General features: G+C 47.1%; 1 protein-coding gene across 1 annotated transcript in view; it reads left to right on the top strand.

Annotated features, from left to right (window-relative positions):
* CACNA1H (calcium voltage-gated channel subunit alpha1 H) overlaps positions 1-17521 on the top strand; it is a 1553446-nt gene extending 1535925 nt beyond the window's left edge. The window contains exon 36 of the mRNA XM_085629001.1: positions 14889-17521. Within this exon, the coding sequence (XP_085485127.1) occupies positions 14889-16091 (1203 nt within the window). The 3' untranslated portion in view covers positions 16092-17521. The remainder of the gene's footprint in view (positions 1-14888) is intronic.
* Positions 17522-18157: the final 636 nt, after the last annotated feature.

Raw genomic sequence — 18157 nt, 5'->3', positions numbered from 1 at the left:
TGAGGAAGATATCCATGACTGGTTTAAGCAACCCAGGAACCAGAGGCAACAGTGGACGAGACTCCGATCGTTTGTGAAGGGTCTCAAAGATGACAGAGGAAGTGGTTTCCTGAACAGGCATTGGAATGTTCAATTTTGCCGCTCCTCTGCACTAAACATCTTGGAAGGTGCTAATGTCATCCACTGGCGAAACTCTAGATGGTTGCGTATCTGAGAGTGTGGGTGAATAATCTCTTCTGACGACTGGCTTGACGAAGAGGATGTAGGAGACCTACGTCGTCTTCTCTCCGATCCCACCGACTCTCTCCTGCGAGAGGTGGACCTGGATCGTCTCCTGGGCGAACGTGAGCGCCGTTGATATTCTCTTCCTCGAGAATGGGAACTTGCTGGTCTTAACGGTTGAGCCAGATTCCTCAACCTTGCTAAGGAAATACTAACCGCCTGTGCCATAGAAGTTTCCTGAGGCAGTACTCTGATGGGGCTGTGACTCAGAGTATGAACCTCCTTCTGTCTTAATGGTCTCGTCGGCGTTCTTACTTGAGGGCTCTTTTCTACTGGAAGAGCTGGAGAGAAACTCCTCACCTCTGGCGATCCGGATCTTGAAATAGACAAAGGAGATCCTGAGCCTTCTGAGGCTGATGGTGAAATTGAAATAGGTCGAGATGAACCATGTTCCGATGTGGTATAAATCAGTCTATGTGGACATTTGCGTCTCGACACTGGTCTGAACGTCAATCGAATTTGTGACGTTTCGCAGTACTCCCCCGCGGAGGACCGTCTCGACGGTGATACGCCTATCACCGGAGACCCGAACTTCGACGCCGAGTGGATAACCGGCGATGTGTCCTGCCTCGACGTCAAGAGCATTGTCGTCGACGGAGGACTTGTCCTTGACGGAGGCCTAGAACCCAACGGGGAACTTCGCCTCGACGTCAGTATCTTCTCCGATGTTTTGGAGGCCTTTGATGGCGGAGGCGCCTGCCTCGACGTCGATCCCGACGGAGGCACCTGCCTCGACGTCGACCCCGACGGAGGCACCTGCCTCGACGTCGCTCCTGACGGAGGCACCCGCCTCGACGTCGAGTGTTCTGACGATGATCCTCGTCTCAACGTCGGTAATGCTTTCGACAGCGATTCAGGTCTTGACGTCGAAGATCTTCCCTGATCTTTTGACAACGATCTTTGCCTCGACGTCGCTGTAGATTTCGATGCCGAACGCCTGCGTTCTTCTTGCGACGTCGGCTTTTGCCTTGATGCCGATTTCGACGTCGACCGACGATGTCTATCCTTCGACGTCGATCGCTGTTTTCTTGACGTCGAACGATGATGTCTCTCTTTCGACGTCGATCGATGTTTTCTCGAAGTTGCCGACGACGAACGAAAGCACTTCGCCGCCGGATCGAGTGTCGACGTAGATTTTCTCTTTGAAGCATGACTCTCCCTGGACTCCTCATCTCTCAACGACGATCCCGCCGCTGGAGTCTTCGACGCCGAGCCCGACGCCGATGGAGAACACACAGGGATCAGCTGCTTCGACGTCGACCGTTCAGAAAGGCCATAAAGCCTACTTCTTTCTCTCTCTTTCAAAGTCCTCTTTGAAAGATCCTTACAGTGACGACAGGACGCAGGAGAGTGTGAATCCGGTAGACAGACGATACACACATCGTGTGTGTCTGAAGAAGCCTTCTTTTTGCCACAGGATAGACAGGGCATGAACAGAGAAGGCATTTTTCTGACAGAAATAAGTTCTTAAATCTTGTCAGAAAACACAGGAAATCTGCTTCCCCAACAGGATATATTAAGAGGAAGCAAAAAAGTCACTAGAAAAGTAACAATTCTTGACTAGAAAGTCAAAAATGAAGAGAGCTGAATTCCAGGGTCCTGACTGAAGGAGCCGGAAAGAACAACTGACCCAACTGTCACCCCTGAGGCATGATGGGATATTGGAATCAGGGCTGCCTTAAAGGCACGGTGCCAGTTTGTACCTGTACAAGGCTTTTCAGTCTCTATGGTATTGTATTGCAATGCAGCCTGCAGGCTAACAATGTTTTATGGATCTGTGTTTTGCACAGTGTTTTCTTTTCTTTCTCATGAGTTTTTACCTCATTAAAAAAAGAAAAAAAGAAAAAAGAAAGAGATTTAGGTGTATTATTATACCTATGGTGTGTTATTGGATATTTATATCTACATTGTCTAGCCTACTATGGGGGCTGCATTTGCTTGGAAAAAATAATATATGTTTATACATATACAGAGCTGTATATATATATGTGTTTTTCATATATAATTTTATTATTTCTGGGGTCCCCGCACATGGGCGGGAATATTCAGTGCTTATGACTATTGATGAGGATCCCCTGGAAGAGAATATCTGGGCATAAAACAGCGGCTTCCCATTGCACAAGATTGAAAATCTCATGGGTGAAGAGGGGCTGTGTGGTATCCTCACAGATAAAGGAGTCTCACAGGCCTCGCCCTGAAGATAGATGGTGTCACCTGCTAGGCCCTACATTTCGGCAGGCCTTGTGGTGACACGCCTGTGCCCCCTGCGCACTCCACCTACATTTAGACAAGAAAAAATCTGGTATAATTTTTGGTGCAATATTCCCTCCCAGTGCCCACTCGGTAAAATGCTCAAATGCAAATCAGTTCCCACTGCCTACCAATAAAGGGCAGAGGTACCAGCTGGTAGAGCTTTCTCATCAATATGAGTCCCCACCTGGCCCCTGCAATGTGGTGCTAGTAGGAAGGTAGCTTTGAGTCCTTATGTTAAGAGGGTCTGGGATTATAAACATGCAAGATGTGATCCATGTTAGTTAACTGTTCAAGGAGCAGGCTATGTGCTAGTAATCTGGGACGACTGGTACTGGACTGGACCATCTCATAGTCAAGGCAAGCAAAGAAAAAGTATGGGCCAGTGGACTAAATCTAAATGTCATCTGACTCTTACACCGAGTCTGGCCTCATCACATGGAGCTGCAGATTCCATGTACAATCCTATTCACACACACACCATAGCCACATGCTGCGTCAGTGACAAGAATGGCATTTTTGAACAGCCTTGAATTAAACTTGAATCTGGATTTTGGTAGTATACTGTTAGTACTACACAGAATGGATGGCTGGGTAACAATTGCGCAGAGTTGTGAGATAATCAAACAATTCAAATTTTAAATAGCTCAAAGGTTATGGCAACAGCTGTAGGAGAGTAGGGTCTGCTTTCAATGTTCACCCCCACTTTTTGCTTTACTGGTTTTCGACTTAGATGTGGCTGTGGGCCTGCTAATCAGACCCACAGCCCTGCTGTTCTCTCTCTAAATTAATACTATGTACTTTAGGTGCATAACCCCATTGGATAGGATCACCTTATTGGCCCCTGTACAGTGTACCTTAGGTACCCAGGGCATAGGTGTACCCTAGGCCTACCAGGGGCTGCAGCATGTATTATGCCACCCCTGGCCTGGCCTTCCATTATGAGACAACTGGCTGATCACTCAGCTGGGGCACGGTCGTGTAATCATCCCTTGCTTAGGTGTAGTATTCCTATGCCTACCTTATATATAGACACATGTGTACCTATCAGCCACTCCTATGGCAGGCCTTAACAATCCTGGAGGCAGAGTGCTTGGTAACATGTGAGATGGTGCTCTAGCATGAGCTGAGCCTGTCTGCAGCTTTCGGAACCATGTCCTTATAGCTGTTCTATGATATAGCCTACCATATACTCTTAAAGTGCCTTATAATCTTAAACGGTTATGGTAAATATGGTTTGGCTTTATCAAAACATGTCGTGTAAGGTGTCTAACACTTTGGAATAATACCCCCATCCCATTTCTGGTGATGAGGATAGTATCCCTCCCTTCTAGAGGGAGAAGACATGTTGAAACCTACTTACCCGGTTAAAGTTAACCAGAGCCCTAGCATCACAAAATGGATGCTGCTGCCACGACACAAGTCTGACCTCCTGCTGCTGGGAGTGATCCCGGCACGGGAGGCTTGGACAATAGGTTTCCTGCCTTGGGAGGTGCGAGCACCACCCCAGACAGGCCTTAGTGTATTGGGGCAGGGAGGGATGAAAGAAACGAGACACTGCCTGGGGCACACAAGGTGTCCCATGCATAGTCGAGTTCAAACCGGTGCTGGGTCACTCCAGCCCCAGTCCTGGCGCGAAACTGGACAAAGGGAAGGGGGTGTAACCACCCCCACCCAGGTCCCACCCATAAGGCGTGACCTAGCAGGCAACCCAGCCCCCTAGATTAGTATAAGTGTGGTAGCTGGGGCCCAGGAGATTAGATTATCCTGAACCTGCATCTTGAACAGAAACTCTGGACCTTCGACATTCAACGAAAGAAGAAGACTGAAGAATCTCCCTTGTAGCCAAGGAGTGGCTACCCTGTGCAAACAGGCACCATCAAGAGACTTACCCTTTGCTTTGCTGAAGTTCTACGAGGGACCGACTGCAGAGCCTGACCAGAACCTTGACTTCCAGACTTCTCCGACCCTGATCCACATCCACAGCCGAGCTGAGATCCGTGGAGGCGACGAGAGACGTGGGACCGGCTACCTGGGAAAAGTGGTGAGTATCTTCCAGCGCAGCTTCTGAGGCACCCTCGAAGTTGTGCACCGGGGACTGAGAAGCCCCAACCCCAAGCACCGTCTGCACCGAAGATCAGCCCCCCACACTCCACGAGTCCTGCGTGGGGCCCTTCTGCATTTTCCTGCTTGCCGCGTCTGTCCGGTTGCTTGCCCATTGGCTAGCGGCCTTTGCGACGACACACCTTTGAATTTCCGCTGCTGGTTTGGTTCCTCCAGACTGGCTCCTGCTCCTCTGCAAAAGAGAAGCACCCCAGACCTTCCTGGTCTGCAACAGAAGCAAGTCCTCCATTCTTCGTGGGTTCCGCTTGCCAAGGCTTGGTGAGTCCTAGTTCGACTTTGACGCCGCCGACAGCAAGAGCCTTCGTGGGACAGCTCGCCTCCTGGTCCTGGTCGTCCTCGACGTCTCCTGGTACCCGTGGCTGCTGCGACAAGCTTCACCTCTTCACCTGCAATCTTCACGACATCGCCTGGTTCCTTCCTGGTTCCACGTGGTCACTGGCTAGTGACCCAGACTCTGTCCCTTCTGCTTGCAGGTATCCTTCCTTCTTGATCCCAGCCTTGGGATCCACCGGACACTCTTCACTGACTGCCTGTCAGCATCTTTCCTTCAGGCATCCATAGGAGTCCACGACGAAACCCGACGCAAGTTCACACCTATGCACCCGCAGCCCGTGGGCTAGGTAACTTGGGTACTCCGGTGCTCATCAGGGTATTGATTTCCTAGTTACTCCAGAAGTGTCCTAAATCCTAATAATTCTAAACTGTACTATTTCTATTGATTATACGCATTACGCGTGAGTGTTTCCACTCTGCACCTGAATCCCGTGGGCCTCCCACTTCCTAACTGTTGGTAGTGTAGTGTAGCCCCAGCGATTCCCTAGGCCTATCCTATTTCCGTGACAGTGGTCCTTATACCACTTATTTAGTATATGGTTTGCGTGGCCCCTAGGGCCTAACTGTATTACTTACCTGTGTGATTTAATGTATGCATAATTAAGACTGTGTTGTACTTACCTCAAATCTCATAAAGAGTGCTGAGGGTTTGACTAGAATAAATACATTCTATTTTTATATATATCTGTTGTGGTGTCCTTTCATTTGGTATTCAAGGGGTTACATATGGTATAACAGATGGCTTCACATACCATTCAGAGTTTAGCCTAAGACTGCTCTTGTCCATGCTACCACTAGGATAGCTGGTCTATAAGGTTGACTTTACAACCAATCACCATAAGGGTTGTTTGGACTGATACAAGGTGTACACTAGAATTAGTGACATCATATATCAGGCCAAATTCTCACATTTGTGAGCAGCGGTTGGGATCTGAGCTTGCTGTTGTAATACCATTGTAATCTTGAGATACTAAATTGAAAGATCACATAAGATATTGTATAGGTACATATAACATCGTTTATAAATACTTAAGTCCTACTGGACTTAGTTGTTGTAGGTTGAAGGGCCTAGCACACCCTGACTACAACTACTAGTAAGGTTTAGTAGATACAACTAGTGTAGGTAGGTGCACACACCACACCCTCACTAGATCATGTCTCTGAGAGGAGATCAAGCTGATTCTCTCTCAAGAGGGGTAGATCCTAGAAAGATCCCCTCTAGATATGATACCCTAACTTTTCAGGAGATGAGACAATTGTGTACCTCCAGAAAGTTAAAACAGGGTTCAAACCCTACCCTCATTCAGCTAGTAGAGATCCTAGAGGAGTATGATACTCGTAGGGCCTCCCAGGCTGGTACCCTAGGTACAGGTGAGGGTCTACCCACTACAGATGAGTCAGATGGGACTTCAGATGAGGAGGTAGACAGCCAGGTCAAAATAGGAAGATTGAGCCAGGCTAACTTAAGCTTGCATGGGAGTCTGAATGGGGTCCCCCCATTCAGACCCCCAAGTGGGCTTAGCCAGGTAGACAGCCAGGTAAAAATAGGAAGATTGAGCCAGGCTAACTTAAGCTTGCATGGGAGTCTGAATGGGGTCCCCCCATTCAGACCCCCAAGTGGGCTTAACCAGAGAAACAGGAGAGACAGATCCCCTTCAAGGGAATCCATCCACTCCCATGTCTCTAACAGCTCAAATTCCTTTTCTCGCAGGGGAATGACTTCCCCACAGAGAAAAGAGCATGAAGCCAGAATGAGGGAAGCTAATCTAAGGATTGAGAGGGAAGAACTTGCCCTTGCCAAGGAGAAGCTTGCTCTGGCTAGAGAGCAGAAGTTAAGTGGGTTAGGACCCACTGGTGGCAGCAATATCCCTAAGGATAGAGACAGGACCTATGATAATAGAAACCTGAGCAAGATTGTCCCTCCCTACAAGTGTGGGGATGACATCCACAAATGGATAACTGCTTTGGAGAGAGCTTGCAAAGTACAGCAGGTACCCCAAAGTCAGTGGGCAGCTATCTTGTGGCTCTCCTTCTCTGAGAAAGGTAGAGACAAGCTCCTCACAGTTAGTGATGAGGATGCTGACAATTACACTGTCCTGATGAGTGCTCTGATTGATGGGTTTGGCCTAACCACTGAACAATACAGGTTGTTGTTCAGGGATACCCAGAAGACACAGACTCAGGACTGGATTGACTTTGTAGATTGTGCCACTAAGGCTCTGGAAGGCTGGCTATTGGGAAGTAAGGTTAAGGACTATACAGGATTGTATAATTTGATCATGAGAGAACAAATACTTAACAACTGTCAAAACCAGCTACTGCATCAACACCTGATTGATTCTGATCTGACTTCTCCCCAAGAATTGGGAAAGAAGGCAGATAGATGGGTCAGGACTAGAGTTAAGCAGAAAAACCCGAACCAGGGCGGTGATCAGAAAAAGGCAGACCAGAAGGGTAATGATCAGAAACAAAAAGACCAGAAGTCTTCACCAGGCCCCCAAAAGGCTCAGGGGGAGGGTGGTCCCAAAAAGGATAAGAAGAAAGATGGCCAAAAGAAACCATGGTGCAACTATTGTAAGTCCAACTCACATTGGTTTAGTGAGTGCACCAAAAAGAATAAGCCCCCAGCCACCATTGCCCCTAAGGCAACTGTACCCCCTAGTCCAGCTGTAAGTGGTGGTTCCCAGCAAAATGGTGTAGTAGGGTTAACCCTGGGAACTGAGGAGGATTCTGGCCTAGTCAGGATACCTACTCAGGCTGTTCTGATCTGTGATGGGGACATAGCTTTGTCCTCTACTATAGGCCCCAGTAACCTGGGCAAGTACAGACAGACTCCTTTTATCAATGATAGGATGGCTCAGGCCTACAGGGACACTGGGGCTAGTGTCACAATGGTGACACCTGCCTTTGTGGACCCTGGACAGATCATACTAGGTGAGAACTACCTAGTGACCAACGCTAGCAATGCCACTACCTCCCATAGTGTGGCAATTGTTAACTTCTCCTGGGGAGGGGTAACTGGCCTCAAGAAAGTTGTTGTTAGTTCAGACCTTCCTGTGGAGTGTTTATTGGGCAATGATCTTGAAACTTCAGTTTGGTCTGAAGTGGAGTATAGGACCCATGCAGAAATGCTGAATATAGATGCACATGTCCTTGCTGTGACCAGGTCACAGGCCAAAAAGTGCACCACTGAACAAGTGCTGGATCCTGGGACATTGGACCAGTCACAAGCCAAGAGAAAGAGCAGTAGGGTAAAGGCTGTGCCTTCCCCCCTGCCTCAGGTAATGGATCAGCCCTCACATGAGGATGATTCTGAGAGCCCTGAAGGAACTGTCCTAGAAGAACTTGAACCTGATCAGGTTGAGTTTCTTGGGACAGGAGGACCTTCAAGGGCAGATCTGAGGCAGGCACAATTAGACTGCCCCTCTCTTGAACCCCTCAGACAGCAGGCTGCTGCTGAGGCTGCAGGGAATGCTCAAGGTACCCATAGAGTGTATTGGGATGAAGGGCTGCTGTATTCAGAGGCTAGAGACCCCAAGCCTGGTGCATCCAGGAGGTTGGTCATACCACTGAAGTTCAGAGGCTTCCTTCTTACCTTGGCCCATGATATTCCCCTTGCAGGACTCTTAGGCCAGAACAAGACTTGGGACAGGCTTGTCCCTCACTTTCACTGGCCTCATATGTCAGAAGATACCAAGGAGTTTTGTCGCTCCTGTGTCACCTGCCAAGCCAGTGGCAAATCAGGTGGCACCACAAAGGCCCCCCTCATACCACTACCTGTGGTGGGGGTTCCCTTTGAAAGAGTGGGCATAGATATTGTAGGACCAATGGACCCACAAACAGCATCTGGGCACAGATTCATACTGGTGATAGTGGACCATGCCACCAGGTATCCAGAAGCTATTCCCCTGAGGACCACAACAGCTCCTGTTGTGGCAAGGGCCCTACTTGGAGTATTCTCCAGAGTGGGCTTTCCAAAGGAGGTCATTTCTGACAGAGGTGCCAACTTCATGTCAGGATACTTGACTGTAATGTGGAAGGAGTGTGGTGTGAACTACAAGTTCACCACACCCTATCACCCACAGTGCAATGGGCTTGTTGAGAGATTCAACAAGACCCTAAAGGGAATGATAAAAGGGTTACCAGACAAGCTTAGGCGAAGATGGGACATCCTTTTACCCTGCCTTCTGTTTGCTTACAGAGAGGTCCCACAAATGGGGGTTGGCTACAGCCCTTTTGAGCTTTTGTTTGGGCATCCTGTAAGAGGACCCCTATGTTTAGTAAGGGAAGGATGGGAGAGACCTCTCAGACAACCCAAACTTGACATAGTGGAATATGTACTTGGTCTCCGCTCCAGGATGGCAGAGTATATGAAGAAGGCTTCTAAAAACCTTGAGGCAGGAACTCCAAAAAGCTTGGCATGACCAAAAGGCTGTGCTGACTGTTTACCAGCCAGGGCAGAAAGTGTGGGTGTTGGAGCCAGTGGCCCCAGCAGAACTCCAAGACAAATGGTCTGGACCCCACACTATTGTTGAGAAAAAGGGAGAAGTCACCTACTTGGTGGACCTTGGGACTCCCAGAAGCCCCCACAGGGTGCTTCATGTCAACAGATTGAAGGCATATGTTGACAGGGCAGACATGGGCTTACTCATGGCTACAGATGAGGGGCAGGAGGAAGAGAGTGACCTTCTCCCAGACCTGTTGTCTCAGAACCCTGATGATGGCTCAGTTGATGGTGTGGTCTTTTCTGACAGCCTCACTGTCCATCAGCAGCAGGACTGCAGACAGGTTCTGCAATCCTACAGACATATGTTCTCTCTGACCCCAAGTCAGACAAACTGGTGCTCCCATGAGGTGGACACTGGTGACAGTCTGCCTGTGAAGAGTAAAATCTACAGGCAACCTGACCATGTCAGGGACTGCATAAAAGTTGAGGTACAAAAGATGTTGGAGCTGGGAGTCATTGAACCTTCAGAGAGCCCTTGGGCTAGTCCTGTAGTTCTTGTGCCAAAACCTCACACCCAAGATGGTAAGAGAGAGATGAGGTTTTGCGTGGACTACAGAGGTCTAAATGCTGTCACTAGGACAGATGCCCACCCAATACCTAGGGCAGATGAGCTCATTGACAGACTGGCAGCTGCCAAGTTTTTGAGCACATTTGACCTGACAGCAGGCTACTGGCAAATCAGACTAGCTGAGAATGAAAAGGCCAAAACTGCTTTCTCGACCCCAGGAGGACATTATCAATTTGTGGTAATGCCCTTTGGTTTGAAGAATGCACCTGCCACTTTCCAAAGGTTGGTGAATCAAGTCCTTACAGGCCTGGATGACTACTGTGCAGCTTATCTTGATGATATTGCTGTCTTTAGCTCCACCTGGGAGGATCACCTGGTCCACCTGAGGAATGTTTTAGAGGCCCTGCAAAAGGCAGGCCTCACTATCAAGGCCACTAAGTGCCAGATAGGGCAGAGCAAGGTTGTATACCTGGGCCACCAAGTTGTTGGGGGTCAGGTTCAACCACTGGAGAGCAAGATCCCGACCATAAAGGACTGGACTCCTCCAACTACCCAGACTCAGGTCAGAGCTTTCTTGGCCCTGACTGGGTACTACAGAAAGTTTGTTAAGAACTATGGGTCCATTGTGACACCACTTAATGACTTGACCTCCAAGAAGATGCCAAAGAAAGTTCAGTGGACAGTGAGCTGTCAAAAAGCATTTGATGACCTGAAGCAGGCCATGTGCAGTGCACCTATTCTGAAAAATCCAGACTACTCCAAAGAGTTTATTGTCCAGACAGATGCTTCTGAGTTGGGTGTGGGAGCTGCTCTTTCACAACTGAATGTAGATGGTCAAGACCAGCCCATTGCTTTTATAAGTAGAAGGCTGACCCCTAGAGAGAAACGTTGATCAGCTATTGAGAGGGAGGCCTTTGCTGTGGTTTGGGCCCTGAAGAAGCTGAGGCCATACTTGTTTGGCACTCACTTCAAGATTCAGACAGACCATACGCCCCTCTTGTGGCTAAATCAGATGAAGGGTGAAAATCCCAAACTTCTTAGGTGGTCCATTTCCCTACAGGGGATGGACTTCACAGTGGAACATAGACCTGGGACTGACCATGCCAATGCAGATGGACTCTCCAGATATTTCCACTTAGAACATGAAGACTCAACTGGTCAAGGTTAGTTTAATGTCCCTAAGTTTGGGGGGGGGGTTGTGTAGGAGAGTAGGGTCTGCTTTCTATGTTCACCCCCACTTTTTGCTTTTTGCTTTACTGGTTTTCGACTTAGATGTGGCTGTGGGCCTGCTAATCAGACCCACAGCCCTGCTGTTCTCTCTCTAAATTAATACTATTTACTTTAGGTGCATAACCCCATTGGATAGGATCACCTTATTGGCCCCTGTACAGTGTACCTTAGGTACCCAGGGCATAGGTGTACCCTAGGCCTACCAGGGGCTGCAGCATGTATTATGCCACCCCTGGCCTGGCCTTCCATTATGACACAACTGGCTGATCACTCATCTGGGGCAAGGTTGTGTAATCACCCCTTGCTTAGGTGTAGTATTCCTATGCCTACCTTATATATAGACACATGTGTACCTATCAGCCACTCCTATGGCAGGCCTTAACAATCCTGGAGGCAGAGTGCTTGGTAACATGTGAGATGGTGCTCTAGCATGAGCTGAGCCTGTCTGCAGCTTTCGGAACCATGTCCTTATAGCTGTTCTATGATATAGCCTACCATATACTCTTAAAGTGCCTTATAATCTTAAACAGTTATGGTAACTACGGTTTGGCTTTATCAAAACATGTCGTGTAAGGTGTCTAACACTTTGGAATAATACCCCCATCCCATTTCTGGTGATGAGGATATTATCCCTCCCTTCTAGAGGGAGAAGACATGTTGAAACCTACTTACCCGGTTAAAGTTAACCAGAGCCCCAGCATCACAAAATGGATGCTGCTGCCACGACACAAGTCTGACCTCCTGCTGCTAGGAGTGATCCCGGCACGGGAGGCTTGGACAATAGGTTTCCTGCCTTGGCAGGTGCGAGCACCACCCCAGACAGGCCTTAGTGTATTGGGGCAGGGAGGGATGAAAGAAACGAGACACTGCCTGGGGCACACAAGGTGTCCCATGCATAGTCCAGTTCAAACCGGTGCTGGGGCACTCCAGCCCCAGTCCTGGCGCGAAACTGGACAAAGGGAAGGGGGTGTAACCACCCCCCTCCCAGGTCCCACCCATAAGGCGTGACCTAGCAGGCAACCCAGCCCCCTAGATTAGTATAAGTGTGGTAGCTGGGCCCCAGGAGATTAGATTATCCTGAACCTGCATCTTGAACAGAAACTCTGGACCTTCGACATTCAACGAAAGAAGAAGACTGAAGAATCTCCCTTGTAGCCAAGGAGTGGCTACCCTGTGCAAACAGGCACCATCAAGAGACTTACCCTTTGCTTTGCTGAAGTTCTACGAGGGACCGAGTGCAGAGCCTGACCAGAGCCTTGACTTCCAGACTCCCCTGACCCTGATCCACATCCACAGCCGAGCTGAGATCCGTGGAGGCGACGAGAGACGTGGGACCGGCTACCTGGGAAAAGTGACGAGTATCTTCCAGCGCAGCTTCTGAGGCACCCTCGAAGTTGTGCACCGGGGACTGAGAAGCCCCAACCCCAAGCACCGTCTGCACCGAAGATCAGCCCCCCACACTCCACGAGTCCTGCGTGGGGCCCTTCTGCATTTTCCTGCTTGCCGCGTCTGTCCGGTTGCTTGCCCGTTGGCTAGCGGCCTTTGCGACGACACACCTTTGAATTTCCGCTGCTGGTTTGGCTCCTCCAGACTGGCTCCTGCTCCTCTGCAAAAGAGAAGCACCCCAGGCCTTCCTGGTCTGCAACAGAAGCAAGTCCTCCATTCTTCGTGGGTTCCGCTTGCCAAGGCTTGGTGAGTCCTAGTTCGACTTCGACGCCGCCGACAGCAAGAGCCTTCGTGAGACAGCTCGCCTCCTGGTCGTCCTCGACGTCTCCTGGTACCCGTGGCTGCTGCGACAAGCTTCACCTCTTCACCTGCAATCTTCACGACATCGCCTGGTTCCTTCCTGGTTCCACGTGGTCACTGGCTAGTGACCCAGACTCTGTCCCTTCTGCTTGCAGGTATCCTTCCTTCTTGATCCCGGCCTTGGGATCCACCGGACACTCTTCACTGACTGCCTGTCAGCATCTTTCCTTCAGGCATCCATAGGAGTCCACGACGAAACCCGACGCAAGTTCACACCTATGCACCCGCAGCCCGTGGGCTAGGTAACTTGGGTACTCCGGTGCTCATCAGGGTATTGACTATCCTAGTGTCTAGTTTTCAAGTCTCGACTTCCTAGTTACTCCAGAAGTGTCCTAAATCCTAATAATTCTAAACTGTACTATTTCTATCGATTATACGCATTACGCGTGAGTGTTTCCACTCTGCACCTGAATCCCGTGGGCCTCCCACTTCCTAACTGTTGGTAGTGTAGTGTAGCACCAGCGATTCCCTAGGCCTAGGCCTATCCTATTTCTGTGACAGTGGTCCTTATACCACTTATTTAGTATGTGGTTTGCGTGGCCCCTAGGGCCTAACTGTATTACTTACCTGTGTGATTTAATGTATGCATAATTAAGACTGTGTTGTACTTACCTCGAATCTCATAAAGAGTGCTGAGGGTTTGACTAGAATAAATACATTCTATTTTTATATATATCTGTTGTGGTGTTCTTTCATTTGGTATTCAAGGGGTTACATATGGTATAACAGCTGGCTTCACAGGCCATTCAGAGTTTAGCCTAAGACTGCTCTTGTCCATGCTACCACTAGGATAGCTGGTCTATAAGGTTGACTTTACAACCAATCACCATAAAGGTTGTTTGGACTGATACAAGGTCTACACTAGAATTAGTGACATCATATATCAGGCCAACTTCTCAAAACAGCCATCCACCATATACCAGATGGTATAGAGATTCTACTCCATTTAAACACAAAAAGATAAATATATCCTGAGCTTATTTCACAATCATTCAAAGTCCTTAATGAATCAACATCGAGAAGGTCTTCTTAATCTTCTTTTATTCCAATGAAATGTAAAATGTTCCAAATGACCATCAAAGGTCAAAAAGTAACAGCTATGTCAAATTCCACTTTCTATACACTGTTATACGTGAAGCTGTTATTCATGGAAATATAAGAAAAGTGGAGAGGCTATACATTTGTCTCTTGGCACAGGATCTTAATAAATCTTTGGAATTTGACATAGCTGTTACTTTTTTGACCTTTGATGGTCATTTGGAACATTTTACAGTATTAGCCCTGAGGAAGTCTGTGGCCCACACCACAAAAGACGAAACACGTGTTGGCAGCTAGGACTGTTGTTGGAGAAGTTGATTTGGAATAAAAGGAGATTAAGAAGACCTTCTCGATGTTGATTCATTAAGGACTTTGAAAGATTGTGAAATAAGCTCAGGATATATTTATCTTTTTGTAGTATACTGTTAGCTCTACGGTCCGACCTTCGGTTCAGGTCTATCAGGCATGTTACAAATCTGTTTAGCAAATTCGTTTTTTTTTCTTTTGTTTTTTTCACCTGCAGATCTATTATTCCACAATGTTCTTAGATCAAACGTTAAAACCGAATATTTGTCTGGGTCTAATTAATATGTTAATGATTTGAAAAATAGTGTAACACTAGAGCAGTTTACTTTTTTTCTGTTTTTGTATATTTTACTGCTCACTTTGGAGAATAAATCAAACTTGTAATCATAATATTAATAAGCAAGACATAATGAGATCATTATGAAGATACAATAATTGGATGAATTCATTTGATGCGCAGAAACTACAATATCCTTGACCACTGATTCTGTGTCTCTTTTGCAGGAGGCCATTCGATCAGACTCGATTGATTATCAAGTTTGTGATTCCAAGGACGGGCTCCAGGCCGATTCCAGTGACAGCCTTCATTTGAAAATCCCATCGCCCAATACACTGGCTCCTCCGATAATTTGCACACCTGCTCTTTCCCCATCGGCCACCCCTCAATCTTCCCCCATGCTCTCCTCTCAGAGTAGACGCTCAAGTGTCCGCACCCGCAAGAATGTGTACAGCCAGCACAGTATTCCCAGTAGACCTTCCAGCAGAAACAGTGAACGCATCGACCATGAAGACTCCATGTTCGAATCATCTGACCTGGCTGATGAAGAAGTGCGAAACATTAACAGTTCAGCGGAAGATTGGATAGGGCAGTCCGAAATCAGAAGTCACTCTGTGTCTCCTTTCATCTGTTCAAGTTCACGTACTGCAGTTCCCCTGAAGAGTTGCAACAGCACAACCAACCTGAGCGGCAGTGAGAGCAGAGATAAAGACTTGAAGAAGTTTTACAGTATTGATACTCATGGGTTCTTGGCAAAACCTACATGGGCAGATGACCAAAGAAGGCACTCAATTGAGATCTGTCCATCCATTGATGATGGGGATTCCTGCTTTGAACAGTCCATAGATGAGAAGGAATCTCCTCCGATTCACATGCATTCAGATCCTGAGTATCTCCACGGTGTTCGGAGGAAGAAGAAGATGAGCCCCCCTTGCATTTCAATAGAACCTCCCATGGAGGACGACAATGGCACGGCTGCCCGTCCCAAAGTGTCGGAAAGCAACATGATGTTGCGGAGGAGGACTCCATCTTGTGAGTCCTCCCCCTACAGGGACTCCTTGGACCTTGGAGATAATCTGTCTGGGGAGCAAACTTCTAAAACAGACCGACGAGGACAGCTGCCATGCCGAGGGGAACATCTGACATTGCCTAGTTACTCCTTTGACCAGGCGGACACAACTCCTCGAAGCAGTCTCCCAAATTTATTTTGTGACAGTGGCCAGTCGGTACCCTCTTCTGGGGACTCTGTAGATATCAGGCCGGACACTGTGGAATTAGAAATAAAAACAGACCACCTAAAAACTCACTGCGAGAACCTTGAGCAAAATAAAGAGACAATAGGCATTCGAATTCCTAAGAGCCCGATAAGACGGCATGTACTAGTCCGAATGGCGAACACTACAGACGATGATGTTGACAAACCAGTATAGCTTTTAGAGTCAGGGACTGACTTGTTTTTTAGCACCAACAAAAAAAAAACAGAACGAAAGGGTTTGAAAAAGCCACTTTCAATGGCCTACTGTTCCAGTCACTGTTCAGAGTGCTGTGGGTTGGCACAAAGAGATTACAAGGGGAATTATGCAAACACCTGTATGGGCTTTGCTATTAGTGTGTTTATTTTTTCTAAACGGACACAGATTTAGCTTCCCACCTAGCCTCAATCACATTGATTCAGGTTCACTGGTTTCCTTTTTTTGTTTTGTATTTTTATTTTTTATTCTGGCACTTTTTATTGTGTAGCCAGCACAGTATGCAGAAGTGCCCAAGAAGAAGTGAACTGTACATTGTCTGTATATCGGCAGTATAAATAAAATAGAAATAATGTATTTGTGAGAGAAAAGAAATTTTAAGAACGGACATAATCTCTTGTCTTCATAATGCACATATTTTTCTAAAGGATTCAAATGTTTTGCACACGTCGAAACGGAATGGTGGTTTATCTCCTGTTATTTTATGTGGATATTGATTTAAGGCAGAGACCCCCTCAATGTCTCTTTTATGTTAAGGCTTCCACCCTGAACTCCTGCTTGCTTGTTCTTTCCTTGATGGGAATATTTCTGTATTTCACGTCCCTTTTTATAAATCCCTCTTTACGAAGAAAACCAAATTACTGCTGAGCCTTTGCAAGTGCAATAAGTTATCTTTAGTAGCGTCCTATTATTTTTTTAAATTGGGATTGTTCGGCCGTTTCGTTTTAAATGTTGCAATAATATGGCGTTATGTACACTTATAAAATTGTGTAAAGAATAAAGGTAGGTTTGCCGAAGGAAGCAAAATAGCTTATTGTTCAAGACGTGCATTGTTCCTGACAGCCAAGAGCGAGGTTTTTAACCATGGTGATAAATATATGGTAAGCTTTGTCATGAATCCTTTCCCCTCTGTGAAATTTAACATTAACCGTTTCATGCTCCCCTTACTCCACGGGCACCTCAGCCTCAAGGGCCCATCTTTGCCTGCCTTTCTTCCTGTGCCTTTATTTTTGTTTTCGCCGGCAGATTTGAATTAAAAGGACAGCATCCCTGATTGCACTGTGCTGGATTGACTGGCACTTTGCGTCACATCCGGAGATCGGTGCCACGCCCAGACTCGAAAAAAACAGAGGGAATCTTTGGACAGGAACTAAGAGGAATTCTAATACTGTTTGTTATTCAGTAGAATGAGACTCTCCAGCAGGTGGACTTTTGTTAAACACTGGCGCCACATTGTGCGTTTAGAAATGTCTCGGGGAAATGTGCGTCATCGTATGTTCAATCAGCAGTACACGCGTAATTCTGAAAAAAAAACAATGTATGTTGGCTCTGTTAATTTTTTTATACTAACTGATTAATTTAGTTTGGGGTAATAAAATGCCTGCACCTGGTATTCTGCATCGCAGGTCTTATTTTTATGCATCATACCTTTTTGAGGTCCTTCTTCAAAAGTTCATTATGCGATCGTGAGTGTTACTGCTAGATTGGTGAAAAGGCAATTTCTACCGGTGGAAACAATGTGTAGACTAGATCTGTAACCATGAGGTGGTGCCTACACTGCAGAAGCGTACAGCAATGTGAAATATGTGTCTCATCCGAAATGCAATAGAATTGTAGAAACGATAAGATGTGCTTCAATGTTTCCCTGATGCCTCACGCTCCTTAATAATAAACATCTCTATATATTTTGGGTATTAAAAGGAATTGATATATTCAACGTTGTACTGTTTTGGCTCAACATTGTCATAAATAGATAGATGAGCCAATTAAAAAGTTTGTGCACTTTTATATCCTGATTTATGACAACCAAGATCTGCGGGTCGCGGAGACGGTTTCTAGGCGCTAGAAGCAGGACCTGCAAAAAAGTTGGAATGACTAGTATGAATATATTTAAATGCCACTGAAATGACTGTAATTGAAAAAATTCCGTTTTCGTGCTGCTAAAATTTGTAGATTAATGGTCATAGGAAGAAAAGTGTATACGATGCCTTCTTGGTACAGAAGGGTAAGTTACTTACCTGTAATCC

Source organism: Triturus cristatus, chromosome 10 (assembly GCF_964204655.1).
Source record: "Triturus cristatus chromosome 10, aTriCri1.1, whole genome shotgun sequence".
In the NCBI taxonomy this organism is placed as follows: domain Eukaryota; kingdom Metazoa; phylum Chordata; class Amphibia; order Caudata; family Salamandridae; genus Triturus; species Triturus cristatus.
The sequence above is the reverse complement of the archived record's forward strand: the minus strand, read 5'-3'. Positions and strand labels throughout refer to the sequence as shown.